Consider the following 12,712-nt stretch of genomic DNA (forward strand, 5'->3'; position numbering starts at 1 on the left):
CCTTTCCATCAAAGACTATCGGTGCTGTATACCCCAACGAGTACGTGCGTGATGAGGGCATCTTACTCTGGCTTTTGCGACAGCAACGGAAAGCGCGACCCAAACAACACATCTGCCTGCTCCCACCGTGTTTCATGGTCGCAAATGGAATACCTGCCGTAGTTGCATAGGTCTCACGGATCAAGATTTATAAGCCCCCATCAGAGCAATAGATCACAACACTCTGAGTACAAATTATGTAAGATGCATTTATGCTAGGATATGTATGTATCGTTCCAGAAGAAGAAAGAAAAAGAGAAAAGAAGAAGAAGAAGCGTCAAGCGACGAACGATATCATCATGGTCGTAACCAACAAAAAGAGAAAACACCGATCCCCCGACCATCCATAAAATGCAGAAACAACAAGCAGAAAAAGAAAAAGGTATAACACGGTTACCCCATCTTTCACCTATCAAACACCGCCGTTGCATGCATGCCGTTACTCATCCCGATAGAACTTCTTGAAGATCAAATGCAAAAACAGATTAACGTTGACTCTGGCGACACCGTCGCCGGCAGCCGCGCCACCCCGAGCACCTTCGCCGAAGAGATTCATAAATTGGTGGTTGTCGAATTGCGCTTGGAGGAGGCCGTCGAGGGGCACCTCGGCGAAAGCACCAGGGATCATCATGGAGCCTTGGGAACCTTGGATCTCGAAGATACCTGTTTGGTTGCTGGAGATGGTAATATCCATGCGATCCCATTGTCGCTCGTGGTATCCAGACCAGGAGATGAGGATGCCCTTCTCGGCCAGGTTGCGGGCGGAGTATTTGAAGGAGCCGAAGCGGTACTCGCGACCGCTGTTCTTGAGTTCACGCTGGTGATTGTATTGGCGGGTGAAGGGGAGGAGGAACTTCTTCTTGCCCTTCTTCGATTGCAGCGTTACCATGGCTTGTTCAATGTAGTCGTTGTAGGACTTCAGTTGCGACTCTAGGAAATGTGCCTTCTCGTCGAGTGCGGCCAGTGTAGTCCGTACTCCCTCCAATTCCTTGGCGCGTTGGATACGTCTCCGGTGCTTGGTGCGGATGTCGACCGCGATGGCGTTGAGTAGGTCTTGGTAGTTGTTGGTGTGCGAGATGCGGCCTGCGCGTTGGAGTTGTACCATGTTCTCCAGACAGTATTGCTTGAGTGTGGGGTAGTCAAGATCAAGTACAGAGTTGGAGCCCATATCCTGCGTGTAAGTCGAAGCGGCAGAAGATCGGACTACGTTGCTCTGTTTCCGCGATCGATCTTTCCGCTGCGCGATGATCTCTTCACGGACGAGAGCGTCCCAGCGGTTCTCGTCATCGGGGGTAACCGGCTTACACATGATCTCGGTGAGGTTGGCGCCGGTTTGGATGCGGATGATGTACAGCACGTAGCGCTTGGTCTCCATGAAGAGGGATTTGATTGCAGAGTCGGGATCTAGGAAAGTCAGTAAGTGGTAACTGCAAATGGATGAAGAACTTACCCTCTTGCTCATGGTACTTGGGGTTCAGGGTCAATGTGATTTCGCTGGAGCTGACGTGCAGAAGCTCATTCTCGTTGTTCTTGGCGCTACCGAGCTCACGGACGATCTCACGGAGTGGATCGTCTTGAGAGGGGCATAAACTTGGTAGATCTTCGATGACGAGGTTGTGAATGGCGAATACGTCTGCGAGCTTGATGTAGAGTGTCGGCTTGGTTCTTGCAAACAGATCGTTGAACTCGTCAATCTCGAACTGAGCTTCGGCGGCACGGACGTTGATCATGTTCGACCAGATATCTTGTAGGCGATCGATTGCTTCGGTGATGTAGCTGTTGAGAGGCTGCAGGTAAAGGTCGTCTCCACCAAACAGCTTCCCCCCGGCGATCTGACTGAGGACCTTGGCAACAGCTCCAAGGTTTCTGTTCATCACTGGCGACAGGCCACGATCCACCACACCCCAGTGCTGAGGTTGCAATAGAGCAGGCTGAATGTAAGCCTTCCATACCCAGTAGCCGGTGATTTGTAGAAGCTGCTCTTGCGCTTCGTAGGGGAACTTCAAGCGTAGTTCTTCGAACATCTGCTGTGCGATGTACCTTACACCATATGGCATCCGGTGGAGTACCTCTTCGAACATCGTAAAGTACTGGTCGGCAACATCGCGAAGATCTTGCAGGTTGTGAATGAAAGTACCACGTGTCTCGGGGTCCTTGAGTGCTACATCTCGCGAGACATTCGGGTCGCGACGACTACTTTGGCCGGTACGGAGCTCCTCGTTGTTGATGGCGGAACGATAGATCTGCATCGGGTCGCTTTCCAGGTCCAGGTGCTCATTCTCAATGATATTCTCACGAATGACAGTTCCAAGAACATCTTTGAGGAACTTTCGGTCTCGCGGTGACCGGACGTAGTTGGCGAACAGTTTGGACCAGAAGAAGTTGCCACGAAGGTACTCATGGAGGTTCGCACAGCCCTCAATCTCCTCCTTCAGCGATCTTGTAAGCAGCTTCAACAGCCAGTACTCTTCTCTGCGTTTCTGGGCCAAACCAAACATACTCATGGTCAGCTGCTCGATGCGCTTGATGTCACCCTCTGCGAGATTTTGTTCACGAACGCGCCTGAAGAGTCTCGCCATGTACTGAGGCTGCGTCTGCAGAACAAAGAAAAGCTCCTGATACTGCTCCAGCTTCCGGCGCGAGTTCTTGTTGAGTGCTTTGAGATCGAAGGGGTCCTTTGACGAGATGTCCTTGCTGCTGAGTAGGGTGCCGACGTTGCCACCGAAGTGCTTCTGGTGCTTGACGACCTCGTCAAGGGTGATCTTGTTCTTTACGAGAAGCGCAATCTTGATGTCCAGTTGATCGACGTACTGCTCGGCGAGCTCGTTCTGGCGCACATGCTGTACTACAGTCTTGCGAAGACGCTCGAACTCTGACATTCCGTTAGTAAAACATGACTATAGTAATCAAAGAGCGACTTACCAATCTCCTCATCAAAGTCGATGTCGTTGTCGTTAAGAAGATGCACAAAGTTCTTGACAGTCGACACTGGAGGGTTTGTGCCACTGGTCAAGCTCTTGTAGGCTTCACCTTGTTGACGACCACGGATGAAGCTCTGCACTTTGATAACCTTCTCCATATTCTCCTTGTAGAACTGCTGCTTCTCTGCAAACTTCTGGCGGATCATCAAACCGCGCGCCAGGGTCTGTAGTTCGACAATCGCATCTTCATGCTCTTCCACTTGACCAAGCTGCATACCGATTTGCATTCTGAGTAGCATACCACGTGCCACGGCCTGAAGATCGACGGTTTCGGGCTCTTGAGCATTGAGCTCGCAAAGAGTCTCGTAGGTCCGTTGGCGTTGCATGAAGCCTCGGCAAGCCGATTGGAGGTCTAGAATGGTGGGTTCTTGCGCCTGAAGTGCCTTGAGATCAGAAAAGTGCTTCTGTCGCGAAAGGAAACCGCGAATGTGTGACTGAAGCGAAAGAACGTTGTCTTCTTGTTCGTGCAGAAGCGTGAGGATCTCAGTGATCTCTGCACGCATGGTGCCACCCCTTGCGACAGCTTGTAAATCGGTGATCTGAGGTACTTCGGCTTGAAGCGCCTCGTGGATCTGCCTGACAGAGTTTCTCAAGACATTGGCGCGAACTTGGGACTGAAGACCAGACCAATTGACATTCGTGCTTACCAGCTTCTTCTGCATTGCGGCGTCCTTCTTCCTAGCAAGAAGACCTCGGGCAGTTGACTGCAACATTGTAATCATAGATTCGTGTTGACGAAGACCTTCCTGATCGGCACGCAGTGACTGGCGGACACGCATTGCTCTTGCGACGGCTTGGAGTTGCGCGACCTCAGGTTCATTCTGTTGTAGTTCAGTCCATTCCCGATCGACTTGCTGGCGTAGAAGAGCGCCACGAATCATAGCCTGCACATGCATAACGGATGGTTCGGTATCGCGGGTTTGTTCGTATCGGTCGGACACACGTAGTCGTTCGAGTGCTCCTCGGATGGCTGCTTGGAATTGCCGTATGCCGTGTTCGTGTCGCTCGATCTTCGATTTGGTGTACTGAACTTGCGCTCTGGCCTTGCGCCCACGGAACAGGTTCTGCACCTTCAAAACCTGGGCCTCATTGGCGTGCCAAAACTGTTCTTCACCCTGGAGCCTCGATCGGACGAGGAATCCTCTCGCGGCACCTTGCAGAGTAACTGCGAAACGGCGCATGTCCATGCGGTAGGTGGAGATTTGTCGAGCCCAATCGCCACGAATGCGTGCCTGCAGATCCACGATGAGGTGCTCATGGTCCCAGAGCTCCTGCATCACCATTCCGAGGCGAATTCGGACGAGAGCACCGCGCATCTGGGCCTGAAGATCTAATATGATGTCCTCATTCTCCCCAAGCTCGCGGTCAATGCGGTCCTCCTCAGATTCCACTGGTTCTGGCTCCGGCTCCGGTTCAGGCTCGACTTGGAAATTGGCTTGCATGCCTGAGAAGTTGGGCATACTAACCCCAGACTTGTCGAGACCTTTTTGTGTAGCCTCCAATTCGTGGTCCTCGAACTGGAGTTTACCGACTAGATTGCCAATTCGGAAGTCGACAATGCCTTTTCGGAACAGAAGCCATGAGAGCGCGTGAATGCAGTAGATGACCTTGGGCACGTTCTTCTTCTCGTAGAGATCGACCAATTCGAAGCGGAAGAGATCGGGGAGTTCGACCTCGGATAGGAACTTGAAGAAGTGAGCGTAATTGTTGGAGTGCCGGTACTGTAACTTCGGATCGCGGAATATGCGCAGCGGTTGTCCTTTGATGGACTGAACAATCTCTGCTAGTGTTATGCCGTTTCGCAGTGCCTCCTCCAGTTCAACAACAGGCGGGAGGTCCGTCTCGATGATGTCTTCCATCCACTCCTTAGCTTCTCCGATATGACAGAGGTATTCGTAGGCCTGCAAGAACTGGCGCTGTTGGTCCATCCAATTCCGACTTGACCACGTGGACGCCGTCTTTTGTGGTGTTTCTAGCCGCTGCAACCTTCTCCGTCCGTTGAGACCCACGACCTGCTGCTCCGGGGACTTGATGGCGAAGTCCTCATCGCTTCCAGCCTCGGCAAACTTGGATAGAGTCCGTAGATGTCCCGTGGATGACTTCTGGAAGCTCTTAAGTTCCGGTCGTTCCAGGTGAGTTGACAGCGGTCGGGACGAATGATCGCGGGTGGGGGCGCGCACGGAGTCGTTTCGCGATACTGCTAGCGAGAGCGGGCGCGGTTTGGCTGTCGGCGAGGTGGAGCCATCGTATGGGGCGTAGAGGTTTTCGACACTATGTGATCGCAGGTGGCTGGAGCTTCGGGTCGGGCTAGCACTCGCGGGGCGCAGGAGCTTCTCTGGCGATGGCGGATTCGAGAATGTTGCTGGGCGTAGGAGCTTTTCGGGCGATGGCGGATAGACGGGCGTCGTCGGTCGCATGTACTTGTCAGGTGACGATGGGCTCTGCTTCTCGGGCGAGGGCGGGTTCGAAGGTGCCTGCTGCAGCGGTCGCAGCGCTTTCCGCATGCTCATGAACGTGTCTGAAGGGTCTGTCTCGCCCGAGCCGAAGTAGTCCTCTGTGCGCGGGCGCGAGAGGGCAGTCGCCTCGCTCAGCCCGCGCCGGTGCGACAGCGAGCCGAAGCCGCTGGAGGCATTGCTCGACTGCGTGCTGGAGCGGCTCGGCGGGTACTGGTTCGAGTGGTTGGAGGAGCCATTGGATGCGGTCGATGTCTGGCGGAGCGGGGAGGGCGATGTTGCCGAGTGGCCTGGTCTCGAGCGTGGGGCAGTCAGGTAACTCATGGCGAGCGCGACAGTCGAGGGCGTTACTGCGACCCAGTCCTACACCGCATGCGTCGTACAGGACAAAGGAAGATGGTGATGGCGTTGGCGTCGGGGCTCAAGAGGCCGTCATGGAGGCCCGCGATAATTACAAGAGATATGGATGCGCCTGCCGCCGAAAACAAAAATCGCGAATGAGATCAAGCGACAGTCTAAAGCCCTGCGACCAAGCGCGCACTTTTACTCTGCACGGGCGAAGAGGAATGGGAATCGGGAAAGGGAAATTGGGTATAGTAGATGAAAGGCAGCGGCGTTGAAACTGGAAGCGGACGTGTGTCGTCCAAGCTTTTGCGGATGTTTACTCAGGCTGCGAGGGCTTGCCGGCCTGTTGTCGCGCCAACCACCCCAAGAAACCCATCCACGCCATCTCCAGCCGCGAAAATCATCCATCCCGACTCCCGTCACACGGACCGGGAATCCCTCAAAACAACATCCTAGTGCTGCATCACTGGTGCATCTACATACCGTGTTTGTTGCGGCTGAATCGCCATGTCTGGAAGAGCCGACCACTTCACTTCACCATCATGTCCTATCCATCGACCATCCCGGAAGCCCATGTACGCGTCGCGGCCATGATGCCTGAATTGCAGGGCGACAAGGACGTCGGCGCCATCAACGGCGACAGCCTTACTACAGCTCGCACGGTGAGCTATCGCGTCCTGAACCTGAACCTTAGCCTAGCGCACCCCTTGGACGCGCCCAATTATCGACTCGTCGACCTGTCACTATAAGGGAGCTCCCAGCCGGTACCGTGCAAGTCCAAACGTCGCGCCCACCACGTGAGTGTGCTAGCGAGGTAAGAATGGAATGCACTAGATGCTATTGCTAATGAGAACATCGTACCTTGCCAGAAGTCTGACGACTGCGACCATTGTTGACATGCCCTACACATGTTGATATGTGTCTTTCGCGCATACAGTGTACAGCGTTGTGTCGACTGCAGTACTGCCTGCACATCGATCCCCCTTCGGACGCGTCGTCGTCGCGCTAAAAGGCGGGGTCACCTGAAGCAGGAGCCTTGGCGAAGGAGCCCACAGAAATTCTTTCCGCGCCGCCAGTTTCTTCCAACTTTTTTCTTCTTGGGAAAGCCCTCAACTTTCCCCGGCCAGAGTCTTTTGCTGAGCACGACGGCCTGTTTCCTTCCGTGATACCCCTCTTACCCTTCTCAAGTCCCCGAGAAGTTTCTTTTTTACCCATCATGCCCATCTCCAACGGTGACGCCATGACCAACACGGCCGCCGACGCCTTGGACTACACCAAGGCTCTTGAGATCCTCAAGAACGAGTACCCCGAGCGCGATGGCATCGACATCAAGACGCTCATCGACTCCAAGAAGAACGGCGGTCTCACATACAATGACTTCCTCATGCTTCCTGGCTACATTGGCTTCCCTGCCGCCGAGGTCGCCCTCGACACCCCGATCACAAAGCGCATCTCTCTCAAGACGCCCTTTGTCTCCTCGCCCATGGATACCGTCACCGAGCACAACATGGCTATCCACATTGCCCTTCTCGGAGGTCTTGGTGTGATTCACCACAACTGCTCTCAGGACGACCAGGCCGAGATGGTCCGCAAGGTCAAGCGCTTCGAGAACGGCTTCATCCTGGACCCCGTCGTTATTTCTCCCAACACCACAGTCGGAGAGGCCAAGGCACTGAAGGAGAGGTGGGGCTTCGGTGGTTTCCCAGTCACTGGTAAGTCAGACTCTAGACTCTTATCCCCATGTTTGCTTTATGATGATTACCTTTTCAATTTAACTTTCGTTCATCCGCAACGATTCCGTCGTACTGTGGAGAAAATGTATCTGAAATGCCTCACAAACGCTACCTGTTGTCAATTTTGTCGAGATGCATTCGCTGACAGTTGACTATAGAGAACGGCACCCTCCGCTCCAAGCTCGTCGGTATCATCACCCCCCGAGACATCCAGTTCCACGACAAGCTGGACGACCCGGTCACCGCAGTCATGTCCACGGACCTCGTAACCGCCCGCCACGGTGTTGAGCTCAAGGAGGCCAACGATATCCTGAACAAGTCCAAGAAGGGAAAGCTTCCCATCGTGGATGAGAGTTTCAACCTGATTGCGCTCCTGTCTCGCTCCGACTTGATGAAGAACCTCAACTTCCCGCTTGCGTCCAAGCTCCCACACTCCAAGCAGCTGATCGCCGCGGCTGCCATCGGCACCCGACCTGAGGACAAGATTCGTCTGCAGAAGCTCGTCGATGCCGGTCTCGACATCGTCATCCTCGACAGCAGTCAGGGAAACAGCATGTACCAGATCGAGATGATCAAGTACATCAAGGAGAAGTACTCTCAGCTCGACGTGATTGGCGGAAACGTCGTCACTCGCGAGCAGGCTGCTGGTCTCATCGCCGCTGGTGTAGACGGTCTCCGTATCGGCATGGGTAGCGGAAGTGCTTGCATTACACAAGAAGTCATGGCTGTCGGAAGACCACAGGCCACTTCGGTGTACAATGTCACCTCTTTCGCATCGCGCTTCGGCGTGCCTTGCATTGCGGATGGTGGTATCCAGAACGTAGGACACATCGTCAAGGGTCTTGCCATGGGTGCATCAGCCGTCATGATGGGAGGTCTCCTCGCCGGTACCACTGAGTCTCCTGGTGAGTACTTTGTCAGCCGCGATGGTCAGCTCGTCAAGGCCTACCGTGGCATGGGCAGTATCGCCGCCATGGAGGACAAGAAGGCCGGTGCTGGCGCTGCCGACTCCAAAGCCAGCAACGCTGGTACCGCGCGCTACTTCTCTGAGGGTGACCGTGTTTTGGTTGCCCAAGGTGTGTCTGGATCCGTCCAGGACCGTGGCTCGATCACCAAGTTCGTGCCCTACCTCATGGCTGGTGTTCAGCACTCGCTGCAGGACATTGGTATCAAGAGTCTTACCGAGCTTCACGAGGGTGTTGCCAACGGCACCGTCAGGTTCGAGTTGCGCACTGCTAGCGCACAGGCTGAGGGTAACGTGCACGGTCTGCACAGCTTCGACAAGAAGCTCTATTCATAGACGATTGAAGATGATATACGGAATGCATTGGGAGGGCGTTAGTGGGTGGTTGGCTGGGTTGCTAGGTTCCCTCATTAGACATGCGACACGAAGACGATTTATGTTCTTATTTTGGAGCAATGGATAGGCCAAAAGCAATGATACCACGAACTATGTTCATTTACGATCAAACCCAAGAAAATGTCTTCTGTTGGGTGACGCGAAGCGCTGCCGAACTTCTGGCGTGTCGACTCTTGGGCACCCTGTCACTGCTCAAGCTACTTCCTAACCTCGGCACCTCCCCGCGCGTCAACACCAACCACATGCAAGCCACCATGACGCGCCGACCGCCATTGTCGGCTCCTTTCGTGGTCGGATATGCCAAAGCTGAGTTCCACTGCTCTTCTCCTGGCTAAAGGTAGATCGACTGCATTACGCCCCTATTGCTCTCCACATCCCGTCGCCGCAAGCTCATCGTACTCCACATTGCAGGCGAAGCTCGGTGCGCGATCGTCAGCGTCACTACGAACTGCGTCTTATCTAAAGCCTGCTCAGCTCTCAAGGACCGGCTTTCAAAAGCGCAACATGTCTTCGCCCGCAGACCACAAGCCGTCGAAGCAGGCGGCAAAGGCACCACAGGTCCCACGGCCTAGCTCGAGGTATGCGATTATCACGATGTCTATCGATGTCGAAATGCTAACACGTATAGCGTCTTGCTCATTTCCCCTACGAACCAGGTCCTGCTCCTCCACCGCGTATCGAAAGCCTCTAGTTTCGCATCTGCCCATGTCTTCCCCGGCGGCGCCCTTTCCAAAACCCACGACGGCGAGATCCCCGACGAAGACCACCCAGGAAGACATCAAGATGGGCCCGCGTATCGTATGGCAGCCGTACGGGAGACTTTCGAGGAATGCGGCATCTTACTCGCCAAGAGCAAAAAGACCGGGAAGCTGTTCACCGAGATAAGCGACGAAGAACGAGAACAAGGCCGAAGAGACGTACACGGTGGAAAGGTCAAGTTTGGAGACTTGTTGGAGAAGTGGGGTGCACTTCCTGATACCGAAGCTCTGATTCCGTTCACCCGCTGGGTAACGCCTCCCAACGTGCCCAAACGCTTTACCACGCAAATGTACATCTATTTCCTGCCCCTTGGCTCCGTGTCGCCGACGAAGCACGCCGCGCCCAAGGGTACACCACCGTCTTCGGGACTGGAAGAGGAGGACGAGATTGTCATACCCAAACCTACACACGATGGCGGTATTGAGCACACCGCTGCCCGCTTCCTGCCACCCAACAAATGGATCGACCTGGCGCGGCAAAACAGGATTATCCTGTTCCCACCACAGTTCTTGCTTACCCTGCTGCTGGCTCCGTACTTAGCATCAAGTGTCACATCACCCTCTTCGCCCACACCTAGTCTGGCGGAGCTACAGCTCGAGCGCGAGAAATGTCTTGACTTCCTACAAAAGCCGCGCATGTACGACGGGAAGCCTGAAGTGTCTTTTGCTGAAGCTTGCATATCTCCACTTGCTCTGGGCAAAGGAGAGTACGGGCAGGCTGGGCAGGATGGGGTTGGCGGCGTAGATAAGAACACTGCTGTCTTGGTGCTTGATCGGCCTGGGAAAGAGGTTGAAGGCCAGGGACAGGGGAGAGCGGGACTTAGGGAATGGGTTGTTACAACGAAGTTTAAGAAGGAAGGGCCACGGGATGTGGATGTTAGGAGGAGGGATGAGGTGTTGGGGAACAAGATACAGGGGAAGCTATAGAGTTGTTGGCTACAAAACGGATAGCTTGCTCGATCCTAGGTTTCGGGTCGATTCCCGGGCGTCGAGTGAGCTTAAGATTTCATCTGTGTCTTCCTCACAATTTACCTGCGAAGTTTGTTCCATGCCAGGGTATAGTACAATACGTTACGTGCGTAGAGCCGATGCAAGAGGGGTTGCCAGTCCGTGATTAATGATATCGGAGGAATCCCAGGTGCCCAGCTTCCGATCATCCCATCCGGCCAATCTCGGCTATGCACCAAAAGCGAATACCGAAAAGTCGCATCATCGACGTCGCCAACAACCTCCAGGGCTAGATCTACTCCACCCAGCACACTAAACCCCACATTCGTCATTATTAACACCAGCTCCACATATTCGCTTTCCTGATGTCGGACGACGGACGGTGGAATGTTCAGGATCATGTTGTTTGGATATAAAGATGCTTGGGAGCCCCGCCTCATTTTGGGGGGTACCTTTACCTACATAACTTAACGGCACATGATACCCGTTGTCCATCTTAATTCGTCTACGCATTTTGAAAAGAACCTGTAAAGAAAAGAGTTATCACAATGAAGGAAGCACAAGTAGCAAAAGACCTTTCGGTCACCATCAAGGATGTCGCTGTCCCCGAGCCACAAGCCAACCAGGTCGTCATCAAGGTCGTCTATTCGGGCAGTAACCCCAAAGACTGGTATGTCTACTTCCCGGTTCCCGCTACTATCCAAGTACTTGCACGATACAATGTCCACGTGACCTACCTCTCACTCCAATATCTCTCCTTTCAATCGATCCTCCGTTAACACATCCTCCAGGAAAATCCCCGCCTACGACATGAAACCCAACTTCAACACCGGTGACGACATCGCCGGCTACGTCCACAGCGTCGGTGTCAACGTCTACGAGTTCAAGCCCGGAGACCGCGTCGCCTCCTTCCACGAGATGATGACACCGGGTGGTTCCTTCGCCGAGTACGCAGTAGGCTGGGCCCACACCACCTTCCACATCCCATCTTCTGTTTCTTTCGAGCAAGCAGCGACCCTGCCCCTTGCTGCCATGACCGCAGCCATCGGACTGCACCAACGCATGGGTCTGCCCGACCCGTGGACTCCCGCACAGGAACCTACGCCCTTGGTTGTGTATGGCGGTGCGAGTGCAGTGGGCGCTTACGCGATTAAATTAGCATCGCGCGCAAACATCCACCCCATCATCGCTGTAGCAGGAAGAGGAGAGAAGTTCGTCGAGGGACTTATCGACCGTTCAAAGGGCGACACAATCGTTGATTACCGAAAGGGTGATGAAGCGGTCGTAAAGGGCATCAAAGATGCGCTCAAGGGACAGAAACTGCAGTACGCGTATGACGCTGTATCGGAACACAACTCCTACACGAACATCGTGCAGGTGTTAGAGCCCACGGGCAAGCTCACGCTTGTTCTGCCGGGTAAGAAATATGAAGGTATTCCTGAGACTGTGCAGCAGACTCAGACGATGGTGGGCTCGGCGCACAAGGAAGATGCAGATTACGCGTTCATCATGTTCAGGTATATGGCGAGGGGTTTGGCGGAGGGCTGGTTCAAGCCGCATCCGCATGAGGTTATTCCTGGTGGTCTGCAGGGAGTAGAGACGGGTATGAAGAATTTGAGGGATGGCAAGGCAAGCGGAGTCAAGTATGTCTTCAAGATTGGAGATGAGAAATAGAAGTCGTTAGGATGGAGACATGAGCAATGCAATGAAACCTAGCAGATGGTAGATGTCATCATTTTTCTCACACAGTCAACCTCTTTCTCATCCCTTCTAATATTTAATAGGCGGATTTAGTTATCGTGTATCTCGTGTGTTTTGCGTAAGTCGCCAACACAGTTAAGCATAAGAGATAATCGTAAAACGTTGAAATAATGCTAGACGTACCGCCTACATAATAGCCGGGGAGTCTCATTCTACGTGTATTACGTATGCCAGGAGTGTCTTAACTAGGATTATAGTTACAAAAGAAGTTGTATAGTAGGCTTTAAGGTATACAGGCTTATTATCCTTATTATATAGTAAGCACGTATAGACTATAACAGAATACATGGACTTGTAAGCTAATACTCTATTAGGTACAAAACTTGTTGTCGCT

The 12,712-nt window shown here is 53.6% G+C and overlaps 4 protein-coding genes across 4 annotated transcripts; 3 read left to right on the forward strand and 1 right to left on the reverse strand.

Annotated features, from left to right (window-relative positions):
- Positions 1-478: 478 nt before the first annotated feature.
- J4E83_005848 (uncharacterized protein) lies at positions 479-5,797 on the reverse strand (the record flags this gene model as incomplete). The annotated part of the gene is made up of 3 exons (XM_049332764.1): positions 479-1,443; positions 1,490-2,911; positions 2,962-5,797. 3 exons carry the CDS (start codon positions 5,795-5,797, stop codon positions 479-481), a joined length of 5,223 nt encoding a protein of 1,740 aa, XP_049188006.1.
- A 1,237-nt stretch (positions 5,798-7,034) lies between these two features.
- Positions 7,035-8,851, forward strand: J4E83_005849 (uncharacterized protein; the record flags this gene model as incomplete). Its single annotated transcript, XM_049332765.1, has 2 exons — positions 7,035-7,530; positions 7,710-8,851. The coding sequence occupies 2 exons, from the start codon at positions 7,035-7,037 to the stop codon at positions 8,849-8,851; spliced, it is 1,638 nt and encodes a 545-aa protein (XP_049188007.1).
- A 564-nt stretch (positions 8,852-9,415) lies between these two features.
- J4E83_005850 (uncharacterized protein) lies at positions 9,416-10,596 on the forward strand (the record flags this gene model as incomplete). Its single annotated transcript, XM_049332766.1, has 2 exons — positions 9,416-9,489; positions 9,540-10,596. 2 exons carry the CDS (start codon positions 9,416-9,418, stop codon positions 10,594-10,596), a joined length of 1,131 nt encoding a protein of 376 aa, XP_049188008.1.
- A 569-nt stretch (positions 10,597-11,165) lies between these two features.
- On the forward strand, positions 11,166-12,291 carry J4E83_005851 (uncharacterized protein; the record flags this gene model as incomplete). Its single annotated transcript, XM_049332767.1, has 2 exons — positions 11,166-11,287; positions 11,409-12,291. The coding sequence occupies 2 exons, from the start codon at positions 11,166-11,168 to the stop codon at positions 12,289-12,291; spliced, it is 1,005 nt and encodes a 334-aa protein (XP_049188009.1).
- Between the last annotated feature and the right edge of the window lie 421 nt (positions 12,292-12,712).

Source organism: Alternaria metachromatica, assembly GCF_023757995.1.
Source record: "Alternaria metachromatica strain BMP 0045 chromosome Unknown scaffold_12, whole genome shotgun sequence".
In the NCBI taxonomy this organism is placed as follows: Eukaryota; Fungi; Ascomycota; class Dothideomycetes; order Pleosporales; family Pleosporaceae; genus Alternaria; species Alternaria metachromatica.